The sequence below is a fragment of the Tyto alba genome, unplaced genomic scaffold, assembly GCF_018691265.1.
Source record: "Tyto alba isolate M040663 unplaced genomic scaffold, T.alba_DEE_v4.0 Super-Scaffold_3, whole genome shotgun sequence".
NCBI classification, from domain to species: Eukaryota; Metazoa; Chordata; class Aves; order Strigiformes; family Tytonidae; genus Tyto; species Tyto alba.
The window spans coordinates 4874478-4893423 of record NW_024881304.1 but is presented as its reverse complement, the minus strand read 5'-3'; the positions used below and the strand labels follow the sequence as shown (position 1 = coordinate 4893423).

Below are 18946 nucleotides of genomic sequence, written 5' to 3'. Positions count from 1 at the left end.
GTTTTTCATGGTTTGAAGTGAGTACTGTATCTTATGCTTTGTTGAAAAGGGTGTAAAAACTAATGCTGCACTGGATGCTGATTTGGCCATACAGATAGCAGCTTCCATGAGATCAACTAAGCATGTATAAAAAAATGAATAAAACCGTATAGAAAATTTGCAACTGTATTCAAAAATTTTATCCTCCTTAAAAAAAAGATTGCAAAACCATTGCATTAGTATGAATTACAGAGCCAAACAAGCTCCTCCCTTTTAGGTATGCTTTACAATAGTTCTTTTGGCAACTCTATGAAAAGCATCACACATATACAGACTAAAGTTTTTATTTCCAAATGTATGAATTTACATTTTATCATACTTAAATTTATCCAGCTTGTTCAAGCACAGTTTATCAGCTGATACAGATCTGCTCACACCATTCACTCAGTTTAGAGATAACACACAAATGTTATCAGTAATTGCTTTGTTTTCTTTCAAATCACTAACTATACACAATACAATATCTCAAACCCATTTTTCTATATTTTTCTAGATTTTCTAGAATTTTGTATCCCTAATTCCTCCCAATACAGTCTGTGCTTTATTAACCACTTTTTAATTCATTTAACCTGTGATACATTGGTTGTTTAACCAAAACATCATAAGGTATGACGTCAAATAACTGGCAAAAATCTATGCATAAGATATTAGAAATACTATTTTTGTCTAACAAATTAAACTACATTAAAAGCTACTTTGGCAAGTTCATTAGGCCAAACTTACTAAGGTTACTTCTTTTTTTTTTTTTTATTTCTGAAGTGCTATTAATGTATTAGTTCTGCATAGATTTAACTCTAAATTAATGTCTAATTCTATTGCAGACATCAGAAATTAGCTTCAAAGATGAACAGTAAAGTAGAAAAAAATGCCTTAGAACAAATTTTAATTATTTCCAAAACTGGATTCACAAAGCATAAATTATTACAACATATGTTTGAGGTATCAGTGTCAACCTTGTAATTAAATAGATGTTTGTTAGCAGTTATTAAAAAAGTCTCGCTATCTAAGCAGTATAATATTTAGAACGTGATTCCAAATTACACCAGGAGATTATCATGTACGATGAAATATTCAAACTAAATTTATCAACTTTATGTTCTACTCCAGTAGAGGTATAAATGGAAAAAAAGATCTGTCAAATACTTACTTCATCATCACAACTTATAGCACATCTGCCATCGAGAGATGCACACTAGAGGTGATATCAAAAAATCAATAAAATATTTTAATTTCTTGTTTGATGATTACAAAATATGATTTAAAATTCACATGAACAAAATTATAAAGAATTTTATTTTGATTACAGTTTTATCTCACAGCAATTGTACTAAAATTTACTCAGAAAGTTTTAAATCTGTTCACCAATCCTGCTCTCTGTTCAGGTCTGCAGAGAAAGGGTGCATTCACACTGTAACAATTTCAACAGTTCTAAACACCATAATCTCCTCCATGTTTTAGAAGCTGGGAGACTGTTCACAGACAAGAATACAGGATTTTCCATTGGGGTGGGGTAGGACCTGAATTTTAGGGGTTATTTTCTGAAACAGTGCAGTTGCAATCTATTCTCAAAATAGGGATGGCATCTCTTAATCTTTAGATATAAGTAGAGTAAGTACATGATTATCCACATCAATGAGTACAAATTCTATATCCTGAACATTTTAGTTATAGTTTATTAAAGACTGTGAATGCCAACCATGGTTCAGTAATGTAATTTAGTTAATTAATCTATGTGATACTTCAGTTACTGAATGTTAGGAGATAGGTCCTAAGTAAGCGAGAAGGCATCATTCTGCTATCACTGAAAATGAGTAAATATCACAGTTTGGTTTCCACTGTTTCTGAGGGAGAAAATCAACACGTCAGGCCAACAAAGTAATTCCTTATGTACAGGGGCCTTAAATCAATAATCTTTCTACTTGCTTCCATAAATATGAGATTAAGCAACCTGTTTTGACCACTGAATTATCTTTTTTGTAATGATGAACTGGAACGCAAATCAGAAGAGCTAGCCACTATATATTTCAAATACATTGTTTCTTTACGATAGTTTTGCTTGTGACAAAAAAAAATGCAGATCACCATCTGCACAGTTAGAAAGCTGTTGTGGATTCAATGACAAAGAAAATTTCAATTTAAAATATACCTGTCTGCTTGCAGTCCAAAATTTCCGTTGGAAAAATTCAAGTTTCATCTGGATACCTACAGCTGGGAAAGACATGAAATAAATAAATAAAATAAAACAAAACCAGCATGTTTAATTCCTTCATAACAATTATTTAAAATTAAACAGAAGGAAAAACAATCTTATAATAAAAAGGGAAAGTAAACTGTAAAATAAAAACCACAACTAATTAAATTGAAGAGACTATGCAGCCATATTTTAAACCATTTACAATTCGGTTAAACATGAACACACTTCTAATATAATGTGAAGAATACAGTAGGCAAATTATATATGTCCCCATAATTAACATAAAAGAATGACAAGCTGAACATATTTATGTTCACATCTATCTCAAATTTATATACTACTGATACCAGTATAACTGCGGTAGGAACACATAACATGTATTTTGTGCTGAAACACACAAAGTGCTGAAACATGATGAAAATGTTGGTTAACATTTCAAGTGACCATTTGATTTTGGGTCATTTAATCCATGAATTATCAGTGGAATGCAAGAAGCTTATTTCAAACATTTAAAACTTCTTTAAAAAAATTAAATTAAGAACATTATGTGCAATTCTGTCAAATTATGTCTGTATCTGACAAACATGACTGGTTTTCAATTTTTTTTTTTTTTAAAAAGGACACTAATGATAATAGTTTGTAATTTTTTTAATAATGATTTAAAATACTGCTGATTTAAAATATGTATTGCTCATAATCTCAGGTGAGATTATGTTTTTCCTACTATCAGTGAAACTTTCTTTCAGCCTAGTCTGATGTTCCTATCAGACCTAGCACTACACTGTTTCTACTGAACAACAACATAATGCATTGTAGTTTGCATAAACTGCAAGGGCAGTTGATTCTTCCGGTTTCACGTGCCTAAAGTAAGAGAATGATAATGTATCCATCTACATGTGCTGAAAATTTCTGAATTAGTTCCCTTGTATTTAAAAGAAGTTAATATGATGAAGAATGTGGCAGGAAGACGGGGTCAGGGGGGCTAAAGACATCAGTTTTGATAGCTCTTACCAACTATTGCTGCATCCCTTGGCTGTATCTTTTATGCTCACTCGCACAGAGCACACCTTGTACTAGGTTCTTCTGCAAAAGTGTTTCAGCTCTGGCCCCGTACCAAATGATATTCTTGTTTAGCACAATTTATCAACAGATTCTAGTGAAATGCCTTACAGATCTTTCGTGTCAGCTTAGACAATACATAGGGTAAATAATTGAACTAGGCCCTAATGACTAACCTATAACCTTAATATACTATTTTCTTCACAAAAGCTAGAGTTTTTAAAGTCTCGAAGGTCTGAAAACCTAGCTTCTAGGAAATTAATTGCTACAGTGTTTTGTTTAAAAAACAAAACTTTACTAAAGTTTAGTTGTTTTGGAAAATTGAAGAAAATTTCATTTATTCATTCCTCCTCTAGGATCCATAGCAGGGATCATTTAAAAACATATTTACATTTAGATTATTGGTACTTGCTTTTACAAATGCAGACATGCTGATGCCATGCATATATTTTATTTTGCGTTAGCAGGTAGAAAAAAGTATGTAAAATTAAATCTGTACTGAACTGATACAATGGGATGTGAAATTACATAAGCAATTTTCTTATTATAGCAGTTTACAAATAGCTTTCTGCTATCTGTAGCTCATGGACATTTTTGCTTAAGAGAGTAAGAAGAGAAATCCATTTCTCCTTTTGAATAAACTCCAGAGAAGACACTCTCCAGCTACATTTTATTATCTGGTAATTTATTTTATTGTCAATGAGAAGATGCTATCTGATAGCTATGCAGCACATGTTTTCTTCATCTGTTGTTTGCCTTTAGGGTCATTCCTAGCACACAGGTGATCTGTACATCCTACCTGTTTTTGCTGAAATGGAGGTAAAAGACACACATTTCCAGGAAGCTTCCACACAGAAATCATATTGCTTCTGGATGATATATCAGTATTTGAAATGTCAATCTCATACTACATTTATACCAGTCCATTTAATCATATAAGAATTCATGTAAAACCATTTCTATCAGTAAAAGACTTGATTTCAGCAAGCAAAGTTTAAGCCTTGTTTTCTGCATGTTAACATCCCTGTTGAATTCCCAGAATCAAGCCACACAATCAACATTAGATACACAGAGGTACCTTGCTGAATCAGGGCCTAGATTTGACTCTAACAGTCCAAGACTCCAACCTGCAAAGAACATCATCTTTTGCAGTCTTCAGGAGGAATCAATAGCTTTCTGATCATGGAGGACCAGACTTCTTTTCCAAAAGATACAGATTCAACAAGATTTCTGAGCAATAAATATGATATCTAAGGGAATCCAGAGTGAGAAATGGTTGTCTTTACTCTGTGTTTGAAAAACGTAAATCCTTAAATCTGTGTTGTGAATCTTTAAATGTTCCTGAGCTTTCAGCTTAAAGGCAACCTGATAGGACCTACCGGACTCGACCTCACTTCTCAGCCAGGTAGTAGCTGTAAGCCAGTAGGTGTTCTTCTCTGGGTAACAAAATAATTAAGATATATAGGAAAATGATGCATAAAGGAAATTAATACCAGTTGACACAAAGATCTGATACAGACAGTCACTATAGCGGGGTTTAAAATAAAGCACAGATCTGTGCACTCCAAAACCTTGTTGCATCAGTTAGAAATAGTGCTGGTCCTAACATGCACAGATGAATGGACTGTGGTTAGATATTGTTCATTTAAGGCTGACCCCTTGCAGCTCACGCTCTTATTAGAGACACCACCACCTAGAGCAGAAAAGCAGTTGCCAAATTGGAGAAAATTATCAAGTTCATTGTCCTGATGATGTAAAAGAACCAAGTTGTTATCAAACATCAGTTTAAGGTTTAAACCTGTAAGAAACATCTATTAAGCTTTAAAGGATGAACACAAAGATCTATTCCACTACATTTATGGAACTTCATCCATTTGTGCTTATATATCATACGCATATAGCATCTATCCAAGACCTATAGTATATCTAAACTGCCAAATATCAGTGCATATCAATAACAGTCATATTAGAATACAGAATATTCCATTAGATGTCAGTGATAAATCTCTAATTTAGAGACTATTTGGTCTGCCATGGCTGGCCTGTTTAAAATACCTGGCAAAGCAGCTTTTTGATTAAATATAACTTTTGTCCTTGTAAACTACTAATGAACGTGTAATAAACATAAAGGAGCAATTAAAACTATTGTTCGCCTATAACGAAGTTGTATGTATATACTAATTTGAGCAGGATGTTGGACTAGATGATCTCAGGAGATCCCTCCCAATCTAAATTATGATTCTAGGATTTAAGTGTAAATGTTTTGTAGAGAAGTGCAAAATATATAGCCTACAATCTTCCTTAAATAAAAAGAAAGAGAATATGTACTGAAGGTTTTCTAGTGTCCGGTATATACTACTTACCACATGAGAGAGAATCTGGAACTGTAACAAGATAATTACAACAAAGCTCATCTGTAAAAGATTCCATGTGCATGTTTTAATGAGTTGCACAATGGAATGCTGTAGCATAAAGACAACTGAAATACTGGGACTAATTTCTATGAAACGTAGATCATCCCTCCTCATGAAGATGAGATGAGGCAGGCAGCTGCAGTTTTGTTTTCATAGTATTAGCTCTATGAATTTTGATGCTTTCTTGGACAGACCGTGAGGGGAAATAAAAGACAGTGAGAAATACTGGGCTTGCTCCCACTGAGCAGATTCCCATGATTTCAGCAGTAGTATAGTTTGTGTAGAAACTGAAGGCCCAGGCATTACCAATTTAGTTAGTGTCTTCCTTATTTTTTCCAAAAATTTGTTTATTTCTCAACTTTTAAAAGAGCTGTATCACTAATCTCTGAGGTACAATACCACTGAAGGAGGTAAAACAGAAATGCATCTTAAACTTAGTCTGCTCTGGTCAAGGTAATACAGTGTTATAACAGCAACATTTTAAGTATAACACACAACAGATTACATATTTCCCTCATGAAGTATTTCCTCGGTTAGTGTATTGTAATCCTTTCACTTGTTATTAAATAATGAAGTGCTACATGATGGTTGGACTGGATCTATGGTTGGACTCAGTGATCTTAAAGATCTTTTGCAACATAAATGATTCTATGATCTGTACCTATGTTGCAGGATACAAGGAGAGAACAGAGAACACGGCTCCCATGAACATGGTATGATGAGAGCAGCAATAAACATTTTCCTTGAGAGGGATATATTAACGTGAGATTTTAATGCCACCATTTTACTTTCTTTACATTTTGTTCCTTGCACAATTCCACATAAGAACTTATCTGTCACTGAATAACTTCTAAATACTCTATATCCCATGTATTATATAATAAATGATAATTACCAACGTTTCCTACTATTTACCTAATAAATATTTGAATGCCTCTACATTCAAACAAATTAACAGTGTTAGGGTATGGGAAAATAATTTTATTTTCAACCCCTAAGGTCATACTAAAGCATTTTTGCAGGCTTTTTTTTTCCCTGAGCTTTTTGAGAACATTGTAACGAGCACAGGATATTTTTTAGTCAGGTAATTTAATTACTTAAGAACTATTCAAATATACTTAAAAAGGTTTTAGAGCAAATATATTCTCCTGAGCAATCACTAGTCCTTCAGCATTTCAGAACTTCAGAACGAAACATCTGTGCTCCAAGCTACTTTATATTTAAATCTGTGTTTTACAAAGTGGCTATATGTGGGGGGAAAGGGAAACTTCAGATTTTTATCTCCCATGTCAAAAATTCCTTGTTCAGCTTCCTGGGTGTAACAGCTACCACAGAGGTTAGAGAAAAAAGGTGTAATTGCACTGAAATTTTTCTAAATATTGTTCAGCAAGGTATCCAGATAACAGCCATATTTTTAATTAAAAAACAAACCACAAACAACAAAAACTGTAGTTAATCTTTACATGGAATATACATTGTAAAGTACATTATATAGTATTCGTCAACTTTTGTAGGCTTGGTTCAATCAAAATGGCCAAGGGATACAAATTCTTTTTCTTCAGCCAGGAAAAAATGAGTAACAATGAGAAGAAAAGGTTTCGTCTTCACTACCGCCTTTCCTTCGTAATGTCACAGGGGAGGGTGGGATGGAGCTAGAGGAATACTGGAGATCAACCAATGTGAGCTGACGGAGGGTATTAAGGCTCTTTCTCCATGTAACACAAAATGTGTCATTTAAAATGAATATTGCAAATCCAATTTTTTGTTACAATCATTTTAGCAAATTTACTTAGGTGATTCCAATAAATACCTTTAATGATGCCTACGGAAAACAATTATTAACTCCCTGAGATTTCTTTCCTTTGTTTAATATAGTGGCTGCTATTCTGTAGTGCATACCCTATGAAATAACAGATGGTTGAGAATTACAAAGTTAAATTCTTGGCCCAGCAATAATTATTATTAAATAAGTAATTTCCTTATGCATTGATTCCATGGCTGAGGGTAATATTTCACTCTTTTAGTGGGATACTTTGAAGATATAAGTATTGGGAAGTGCTCAACTGCTACAGTGCTCAGGGCTTCTTAGTATCAGGGCAAAGATGAAGGAAAACAAAAAACTATTTAGAACAGAACAGGATTGTGTTCATTTCAAGATCTCCATGGTTAACCAAATGGACAGAAAAGTAAGGAAAGCCTTCCTCAACAAATTACTTCTGTGCACAGAATTACAAGAGCTCTTAAGCTCTAAGTAAAAATAATCAACTCCTACTTAAAATAAGAGAGGAAAATAGATTAGACTAATTTATTTCAGGCAGGAGAGAAGCTGAATTTCCCTATAAAACTGGCAGAGGGATTTCAAATACATAATTAAGGAAAAAGTAGTAAAAGCTAAAAAGATTTCCATTCTGTGAAATATCTATAGAGCATTACATTATATAAAAGCACTAGATCAGAAAGGATAGAAAAATATCTTAAGCTCTCCATTCCCTTTTCCCACAAATACAGTATAGACTAAGATTCTTTCTCATACATAAAAGACGTTCAGCATTTTGTGGACATTTGAGCCTCCTATTTCTGATGGAATTATCTTAAATGAGGTTTAACTTGGCTTCAAAATAAGAAATCTTGGAGACAGATTTGTATCAGGATTATTTTTTTTAATCTACATGGCCTTTGTGTATTAAGCTTAGAATCCCCTTAAGATTACCTTCTTTCTGCCTACTCATATTACCTCTTATTACTATCTTTTAAAATATCTAATAACTGTCAAGTATTCCAGAACACCTTTAAATACTTCAAAAAATGTTGATTGAACTTCTTTTGTTTATGCTCCGTTTATTCCGTTTCAGTTTAAAATCTGTCTTCAGTTTTTAGCTCAGCCGAAGAATAAGAAACTGAAAATGACACCCCAACACATAATATTGAGAAAGAAACATAATATCTGCTAAAAAGTACCTATAGTACAGATTAATGGAAGGCTCCCACCATCAAAGATGATGTCATTAAAAATGTTTATAAAACATGTGTCATGTACTGTAATTAAAAAGAAAATGTACAGGTTTTCCCTCCTCAATTCCAAGAAGTCTTAGCTAATAAATAAGAGGTATTCCAACAGGCACTCTCTTACAGTCAAATAGTTATGTTCCACTATCATCCAACATCGCTATACTCCCAGTGATAGTCATTCTTTCATCACATGCAGGATATATAAAAAATTATGAATGAGCATTCATCAAATGTGCACTTCTCAGACTGCTTCAAATCCCCGTTTCAGTTTACTTGCACAGTAAAATGCAGTTTCACCCTTCCAAACTTCACACTTCATCCAGTTTCCTTCTTGATCTCAGTGATCTTTTCAATTCTACCCATGCCTTCTTATTCCCACCCTAACCCATTTTCTTCAAACAGAAGATCCACAGAATTTGCTTTTAACATGAAAAAAATATTAATTTTATTATCTGGAATATCTAAACCTGATTCAGCCACCCAACACAAAAAAATTTCAGCCTAACAGTTTAAGTCTGGCTATTTTTTTAGCATACTGAAAACATGCCCTTTTAATTGAAGTGTTGGGCAACCTCAATACTTGGTGGTGATATCAGCCAACTTCGTAATGAACTGTTACAAGTAGCCTGTGATAAAAGAGTAAAATTGACAAAAATATGGGCCAAACTATTGAGTGAGTAGCTGTACACTTTCTTCTGTTTTTCTTATAATAAAGCATAGTTCCTACCGCCAAAGATACAATATCAGTTATGCATTTGGATAAGATACTACTACTATTCATAAACTGTCCCCTGCAACATGTTGTTTTGTTGGAGTTTTTTTATATTATTTAACTCAGTGAAAATTCCTAATGTTCTTTACAACTTTTCTTATAGCTTCTCAGACACAAAACTTTCTTGTCTAATCCCACAATGTGTTTATTGCATGTTTAGTTACCCTCAAATTATTTTAATATTTTACAATTATTTTAATATTAAACCACTTGAAAGCAATGTAAATTTACACCTACCCTTTCCACCTAAATTTTAGCTACAGTATCTCATTAACATTTACAGATGGATATTTTAAAAAATGAGTCTTTTATTAACCTATGTACCATATAAAATACAAAAAAATCTCAAAGTGCAAATTATCACATAGTTATGGATTCTAAACAATATTCTGGAAAAAATCTTGTATCATTACCGGTATTTTATCTTTATCTTTTTATCATCAAGTAAGTGGAATGGCTGCACCTACACATACATTTGTAAGTCCTATATAATTATCAATTTGTTATGGGAGAGAGTTTTCCTATGTTGTAATAGGTCATCAACACAAAGAATACTTCCTTCATCAGTACTATCAGGATGCAACATGTAAATGAGTGATTTTTTCTTAAATGGTTAATGGAAAGTTGAATTCTGCCTCTTTACTCATGGAACTCAAACCTGCTATTTTCTTCCAGAAGATTTTTAGAATTAGTGGTGGAAGCAATCATCTGGATGGAAACTCCCAAGATACAAGGAAGGTAGTGGCAACTGGTATTTCCTGGAGGCCAAGCTCAAGCAGAAAGGGAGGAGATATTGGGAACTTGATGTGAGGTCCAGCTGAAAGGGGAGCAGGATGATGATTGCTGGGAGGCCGAAGTTCATCCAAACTCAAACCACCAGGGAAAGCTGAAGGGCTTGGTTTCCAGCCAACCCCTGACAAAATGAACTGCGGAAGGCAGTCTGTGAACATCATCATAAACTAGACTCCCTTTGACTCCCTGACACATATCTTCCTTCTGGAGGACTAATGAAGTAGCAGCAGGAGCAGGAGGAAACACAAAAAGTACATAAATTGAGTGAAAACATAAAAAGTATAGACGCTGTTGACTGAAAGTCCTTTGTCTTTTCAGGAGGCTTCACTGAGGAGCTTGGAGAGAAACAAGTTATCTGTAAATTATCATTCAGACAGTTATGCTGTATTTCGAACTTTACAAGATAGTAGCTGATGTGCTGCCAACACTCTAACAAAGGGCTCCCACAGAAATCTACTCATTTACCCCATGATAAACTTTGTGTACCAGGAGCACAGCTCAAGGAAGCTACTTGGGAATCCATTTGTAATTTGAAAAAAAAAAAAAAAAACAAAAAAAAAAAACAACATAAAAAAAAGCAAGAAAAAAAAAACCCTCCCATAAGTCTGGATGGAGGTAACCACTTGGCATGCAAAATTACACTAAGTGCACTTTGCTGGAAAGATATATATCTTGTTCCTGAGAAATACAAGGAGCACATTGATAGTATAAAATAGAGTTTTAGACTGCACAATTTGAAGGGTGTGAGGTGGGGCATGGTTAAGCACTGTCTGGTTTCTGAAGTATCGACCTTGTGACTTTTAGAAAATACCTGACAGCTACTGACACCTGGTTCATTCTATTACCAAAACAAAAAAAAAAAAAAAAAAAAGGAAGTGGGTTGTGTAGTATTTTTATTAGCCTCAGGAATGCTCCAGTAGCATGCAGAGAGAAGGCAAGCACCACCATAAAGAAAACTGTGCTGGTGGCAGAATTTTTATAAGGAGTTCCTATGAGTCTTCAGCTTTCTTCCAACATCCCCCTGCATGGACACTAGTCTGACAACTATTTCTGAATTCTGATAGTACAGGAAGCATGTGAAGACTGAAATCTGACCACAATAACACTAAAATAATGAAGCTGTGGTGGTATTTTAATAACTCCCTAACCATTTTTAAGTTTTATAGGGTTTTCTTGTTCATTTTTTGGCAATATTCAAGTACATCCCATGACTGAAACGAAAAGTAAGAACAGCATATATTTCTAAGCACATTTATAAATCTTAAGGGAGGATCAATGACTTGTCAAGTTCTCAAAAAAAGCTTTACTTCTTACAGCTGAGGTCCTAGTTTAGAGTAGTTTAGCCAGCATACCTTTCACGTCTCAGCCAAAAGGCTGTGGTTTGCAAGTTTGCAATTAATGAACACTAAGAGGCTCAAAGTTCAGACAAACATCCAGAAATTAGGATACTTATCCAAACTCTTGGATACTGTGACCAGATTCTCTTAGGACATGTCAGTCTTTCTGCTTCCACTTGTAACTAAAATACAACACATTCAAAACTTGATAAGTTTTTTTGTTTGGTTTTTTTTTTTTTTTTTTTCATACTTAATCCTGACTACCACCTAATCATGTTGACAAAGTCCATATCTGCATATCTCAGTGCACACATTTTTATGTGTTTGAAATAGACATAATTCCACAGTATTCTGTAGTTGCAAATACAAAGAAAATAGCACTGGTGGATTTGCAACCCTCCTGATTTATGCTTGTGTCTTTTACTGAACAATTTTAAAAGACAGTAATAGCCAAAGATACAGACATAATTTTCCATGAACAGTAGTAGCTGCAAAAGCAGCTTTGTTTGCCTGGTTTTTTATTTTTGGATCAAAACTGCATTTTTATTGAATCTCTGTGTAGGAAAAACCACAGATGACTATTTGCTCAACAAAAAATAGGAGCTAATATTTAAGCTATAAACTAGCATTCTTGGAATATCTTGAACTAGATATTTCAACCATGTCAGGAACAGAAAGTAATCGTATATTAATAACACTGAAAGATTTTCCAGTATACTGAAATATAAGTTTTCTTCTTTTTCATATTCTCCTACTTAGTATGTGTAGAAGAAAAGAAATACCATCTTTCAAGATGCATTCAGTATATCACATATAAATATCTCAGTTCAAAGTTTATTCAGTTTCAAAAACCATGGTTTAACATTGGCCATAGTCTGAACAGTTTAACATTTACTTAACTTTATTTCATGAGAACATTTTATTGCAACCATTTTGAAACACGGTCAAGAAATGTTAATTGTACCTCTTAAGAATAAACTATATTTGGGGAAAATGGCTTATCCTTTGCTTTATGTAACCTGAAGAAGTTTGAGTGTGTGAACTGGAAAATAGCTAATATGCAGCCAACAGGTCAGGCAATGAGGCATAGAATGACAGCTTTCTATTTTACTTGCTTACCTACCACATTTCAGGAGAAGTAGCAAATTAACATCCTCAGAATTGCTGCATAAGCCTGCATAATCTTCAGCAGAAATGTTTTCTTATGTCTGATTTTGTGAGTATTCATGAATTGAGAGAGGTCTTCATATTCCTGAAAATTAGCCAAGAACTTATTTGCTTCATCAGGCAAAGTTGAAATTACCTCCTCAATGCCACAAATACAAAGAACAATCTATTGACTAATTTATGGCCAAATTAATAATTAATAAATGTTTTTAATGAATACTCCAAGAAAATAACAAAGGAAGGCTTTTTAAAAACGTTGAGACTGATAAAATTAAAAGGCACTAACAGATATTTAGAATTTCTTAATAAAATGTCATCATTGCCTGAGATCTGTATTCCAAGTTATGATCATAAGTGAACTTCTCTGGGTGAGTTATTAACTTCTGGAAATAGTATAAGTGCTGACATGACTTCCACAATAGAATTACAAATGTACTATACTTATATCACATAAACCATTATCCAGATGCTTTAACAAGTAATATATTACAAGTTAAACCCTAATAATTAATAGGATTTAGCTGTCAATAGAGCAGTAAAGCATATTTTGTAAGTATAAATTAATAATTTTTGGGGGAAATCAATATCATGGATACCAGCTGTAATCCACTATAATGGAACAGCTTTGAAATAAATCAGGAAGGCTTTACTGAAAGGTAGCTGTCTGATATTCCATTAAACTAAGGATTTACTCTACAAAATAGCTTCTATTTCTACTAAGTTGCAAGATAGGTGCAAATTCACCTGGGGATTCTGCCTGAAAGGTGTTGAGCACTGCTAGTGCTCGCTGAAGTCTGTGAGAGTTAAGGGATGCCCAGCATATGGTAAGAATACTTAGCACCTTCCAGAATGGAGCTCTAGAGAATGCAAAAAGTACTCAAATCTCCGCTCAAAAAAGCACTTTTGACAAGAATTTTCAGAAATTATGTTGTCGTATAAAGGCGAACCTATTATTGACTTACAAAGAAATTTAGCCTTCCAAAGGCCAGATTTTTGTAGCTGTTAAGGTATATACCAAAGGTAGACTGATACTGATACTGATGGGATTTCTAGAAGCACTTATTTCATGCTGCAATTAGTAAACATTAGGTCATTATTCTGAAGTCCACTGTATTCCTAGACATCAAAATATCTTTGAAATACTACTTTCCAAAATGTAGACATTTCTAAATGGCAAAGATTCTCTTGGAAATATTGCTGTAACACATTTTATAAAACATATTTAATTTTCTAATAGGGTTAATTCAACCAACTCTGCATTTTATTGCTATTTTAGAAAGAAGAATTTTAGAATCTTTTTCAGAATTAATAAAGCTTCTCATCATGTCTATAAGGAAAGCAAAGATTATCTTCTCCATTCTTTCAGAGTACAGAGCTGACATGCCCTACCATAAAGGAAAAGCCCTTCTCCATTTCATTAAAAAAAAGGATAACACACACACACACACATTAGAGATGCAGTAAGCTATAACCAACTTTAATAAAGTATATTTAAAGAAATTTATTTTAAATTCTGATCTTCATTTACATATTAAAAATGGTACAACTGACCATAGAAAGAAAAAGAGAAGGGTCCCACACAAATTTCCCTGCTTTTATGTGCAGTTAGAAAGCGTCTACAGGGATGGAAGACTATGAATTCTGCATGTGTAGAGATACTTTTATACTGTGCTGACCTCATAACTAAGACTATTTTTCATGTAATTCAATCAGATTAGATTGTGGTACTGATTATGAAGATGTCCACAAATCAGCAATTTAACAGAGTTTCCATGGAAACACTATATACCCCTGTTTTCTTTTTAGACAAGGCTATGCCTGTTTAACAAGTTTGCAATGACAACATGTTTTGTTTAAGCTACATTAGCTGGAGCCAATACTTCCTAATTATATTACCAGAAGAAATATTTACTGCTGTACTTTTACCACAGGAAACCCTCCATCGTTCAGCCCATCTTAATCTCTGAAAACCAGGAAACATCAGCATTGCCATTGCTTAAAATGTGTTAACTGGTCTTATATCTATAAAGTAATCTCTTTTATTAAATGACAACATTGGTCTTGTTTTACAGTCTTCATATATAAGGACATTAGCCCACATTATCTGGATTTCTGTGAAACTTCCATCAGATAACATCTACCTATGAAGACATTGTGGTCCAGTGGCTAAAGCACTAAACTGGAGCTAGAAGCAGTAGGGTCTGTTCCTTGCTCTGCTGTTCACCTGTTGTGCAACTGTGACCAAATCACCTTACTTTTCTGCGCTCCATTTCCCTGTTTGTGAAATGAGAGGAAGGATAATTCATGTTCTATGAAAAAATGATTTGAATTTTATGAATGAAAGCAGTAATAGTTAAGTAGTCTTACAATCATATGTTATAGATTAGGGTGCAATCCAGAAACAGACATGCCAACTTGCATGAAGCAATCTTGGGTGAGAAAAATATGGCAGAATTTGATCTTTAAAACTGTAAGACAGAATGGGAAACCTTTCATCCAGAAGCAAAGGTCACCCTTCCAAAAACACTGGACCTACAAGTTAGAAAATAAGAATCTTTTCAAAGCATATCCTTATTTATTTTTAGTCTACAACTACAAATAGAAGAAATAGCCTTTTTTTTTTTATCTCCCAAATAGTGTATTTTCTAAAATCACATGGTGGGTGTATGCTCACTCTAATAGAAAGTGGTCACAAACAAAAGAGGGTGGTTTCTTATTTGTGGTTCCAGATAAAAGCTTGCAAGTCTGAATCCTAAAAGTCTGAAAAAACAGACAACACAACAAATACTTTTTTTTTTTTTTTTTCAGAAAATTATGACTTTAAGTTACAATTTAGAGATTTTACACCTTTGTTCACAACACTGGTAGAAGTAAAGGAAGTCCACTCATAAATGTTTTCCTTCTAAAGGCTAACATTTCTTACTTGAATCTTCTCTCTTGTTGTCTCTTACCTTCAGTGGAGAAGCAGAATATTGATTAAAAGACTTATTTTTGTCTACACAACTATTTTTTCATCCTAATTTACCCCAATTATCAATCTTAAAGATACTATATGAATAACAATAAAAATTAAACAGATACTCTCTTTCAGAAGTGATTTTTTTTTTCACATGTTTAGCCTCACAAGAACTCTAGAAACCTAGGTCTGACAGGTGCCATCATCTCATCCAAAAAGGTCCAAAAATTTTGAATCTTTCAGTGTCAATTTTGTTCACCGTTTCATATTGTTCTTATTCAGAAAAACAGAAAGGTAATACCATACTCACACTTGCATTTCAAATGGTATGTTGATGAAAAAGTACAAATTACACTTAATTTTATCTCTGCTGAGTTCAATGAAAGATTTTCCTAAGATTTTAGGAGAATAACTTGGCCCAAAGTCTTACTTAGGAATATTTACAGCTGCAAGACATGCTTCAGCAAAAGTACTGTGACACCACAATGAATAGGATTGGAGATAAACAGTTTATTGATTTTTGAAGTATAAATCTGCACTGTACTATGCTGCAACTGAAATGTTCTACAAGGCTGATTTCAGCCAAGTTCCATTCAGACAAAGGAGTACAGATAACCAAACATGATGTGAATCCTTCAGATAAATTGGTGTCTACTTCTTTCTCAAAATTGTTGTCACATTTTCAAATTAAGGAAGTCTGAAGAATTGTTCTTCTAAAATAGCTATCCCTTAACTCCAAAACTAAGAAAGCAACAGTATGTAAAACTATGACCAGCTGATGGCATACAGTAGTCAAAGTGTTTGGTTTCCATGGAAAAACCTGTATTACAGCTCCCTTCAGTTACATGAAATACAAATGTTCACTTAAGTGCCTATGTTTGGAACATGTCATTTCCAAATCATGAACTACAAATGACAGAGAGAGCTCTCTGCTCATTCTTCTTTCTCAAGTGTTTACAGAAAGGAACCTTGTAGCAGTAACTAATGAAAACCCTTTTAAGGTCTTACTGACACGAAAAACCAGAGGCACAGAAAGTATTAGTTCATTAAACTAGGCAGACAATGCGTAACTTCAAATTCTAAAAGCAATTAGTCTACTTCTCTCAATGAGTATTAAAACAAAACAAAACAAAACCAAAAGAGAGTAGCCAGTAGTACTGTTCTTTGAACTCATCTATTCTAACACAGAGATGGAGAGAAAATGGACACCGAGCAATGTAACCTCATTTTGAAAAGGGAAAAGGATAAAAACCTTCAGCCTTTTAAAACCTGAGTAACCAAGGTCAGCCCTGCCATTATGTTCCAAAATAACATACTGCAGAAGTGAAAGAAAGCAAATAAAGAAGATCAAAATACACCCTTTTTGAACAAAACAGCTATAGCTAGATGGACAGAGGAAGCTCAGCTAGGTCGGGAACTTTTGATATCATGCCCTAAGTTACATCGCATTAAAATAGAAGTGCATTTGCATAAAAAGGGATTGTATTAAATGATAGTAAGTGTTACCTGTATACTTTAGTATCACTCAGTGGTGATGAAGCAGAAGTCAGATATAAACATCGAAGATAAAAAGATGAGACCAACATTTAAATTTGCCTGCAATTTAGGGCTAATAATCTAAATTTATAGAGTATTTTTTCTTTATACTTGCACACAGGCATTCCAATCGTTGTTGTAAATTTTTTATCCTCTCAAGTAATGCACATGTTCGACCCAGAAAGTTCATCCTTCACTATCATAAGAGACAGTAAAACAGAATCCACTGTTAAAAGCTTGCAGGTAATTTTGGTTAGTACAAACAAAAACTAGGCATATCTTGGTATTATGACTGTCAGGATTTCATCATTTATGCCAACCGTACTAAAACATTTTTCTTACTTAGCAGACAGCATGTCAGCCGTTTGGTATGATCCTCCTAACAGTTGTTTTAAATCTCAGTAAACAATTTTCCTTTTTATTAAGTCAAGAAAAGGCAAATGTTATACACTGCAGATACTTTATAAATTGTAACCAATATTGAAAAAAACCCATATTCTATTAATGAGAAAAGAAACCACAGATTGAGGGCCTTTTGTGATTCTCAGCGTGAAAATAGGAAACCAAACCAGACATACAGAAGAACATATAGTCAAAACAGACAAGATAATAATGTACAGATAAAAAAGAGTGTAAAATCATGAAAACATTATTCTCCTTAAAGATTTCAATCTTTAATGCCCTTTACTTGCCATTAGGTTATGCCATCAAGTTGCTTCATTATTGCTGGTATAAATTGCACACCTATGTAAACAGGGATTTATTAAAGCTACCTTTTATATTTCATAGCTACAGGTTTGGGGCTTGTTCTTTTTATTTAGTTAATTAGTTAGTTAAATGCCTATTGTTTTACTCCTCCATAAATTTCCTCTCAGGGTATCTGAAATCCTTAATCATCATCCCAATATTTCTCTCTCACATTACACCTCTAAAATCAAGTTCCATGATTTTTAAAAGTTATGCTTACGTCAGAAGGATCAAGAGGTTTAAATTTCAGTACCTATTAAAGGAATTTAATTACTCAACCAGTTCTATTTGGATACACTGTTACTGTTCTTTGCTAATCTATGCCAGATTTTCCACTATTGTAATTATCATTAATAAAATGCCCTCTGAAAGAATTATTTCTTTCTCATTTTAAAAGAAAAAAGACCTCTTAGTGGCCTCTTTTACAAATTCTGAACAGAAATATCATTATCTTTTATACTAGCTGAGTAAACAAGAAATGCAGCAAACTATGTACTACCTTGTAAAATTAATCTGCTATTGAAATGAAGAATATCAGCAGCAAGTATAGGTATCTGGCTCATTCGAGTTCTTTAGAGTCATATGGAAAAAGTGTACAATATCCTTTCTCCACTTGTAAAATGGTCCCGTAAGCAATGAACACTGATGTCCCAGGCTCTATTAATCTATCATATTCAGAGGTCTGCTAGTTACAATTGCTACATTCCAGCTCTGAAGAGGGCTATAGTCTGGTATCATACATGTTATAATGTAGTTGACAGATGGTACATCATACTTTAGCTGCTGCAAGACAACTAAGATTCTTTCAGGAATTACAGGCTTCAAGTTTTTTCTCCTGTAGAGAAACTATCAAAGGGAAATACTCTATCAAAATTTGAATCCAAAGCTACTGAGCACATCAGTCCTGATCCAACAGAATACTTA

At 33.6% G+C, this 18946-nt stretch overlaps 1 protein-coding gene across 5 annotated transcripts in view; it reads right to left on the bottom strand.

Moving 5' to 3' along the window:
- Positions 1–18946, bottom strand: part of CACNA2D3 (calcium voltage-gated channel auxiliary subunit alpha2delta 3) — a 467172-nt gene that overhangs the window by 45142 nt on the left and 403084 nt on the right. For 4 of the 5 annotated variants that reach the window (XR_004405904.2, XM_042799689.1, XM_032984345.2 and 1 more), the window contains 2 exons: positions 2186–2247; positions 1187–1231 (listed from right to left, as the gene is read on the bottom strand). Coding sequence is in view for 4 of the 5 variants with exons in the window: in XM_042799689.1 (XP_042655623.1) it covers positions 1187–1231; positions 2186–2247 (107 nt within the window). In the remaining variant the exon portion in view is untranslated. The remainder of the gene's footprint in view (positions 1–1186; positions 1232–2185; positions 2248–18946) is intronic. The other variant, XM_032984346.2, reaches the window with a different exon arrangement.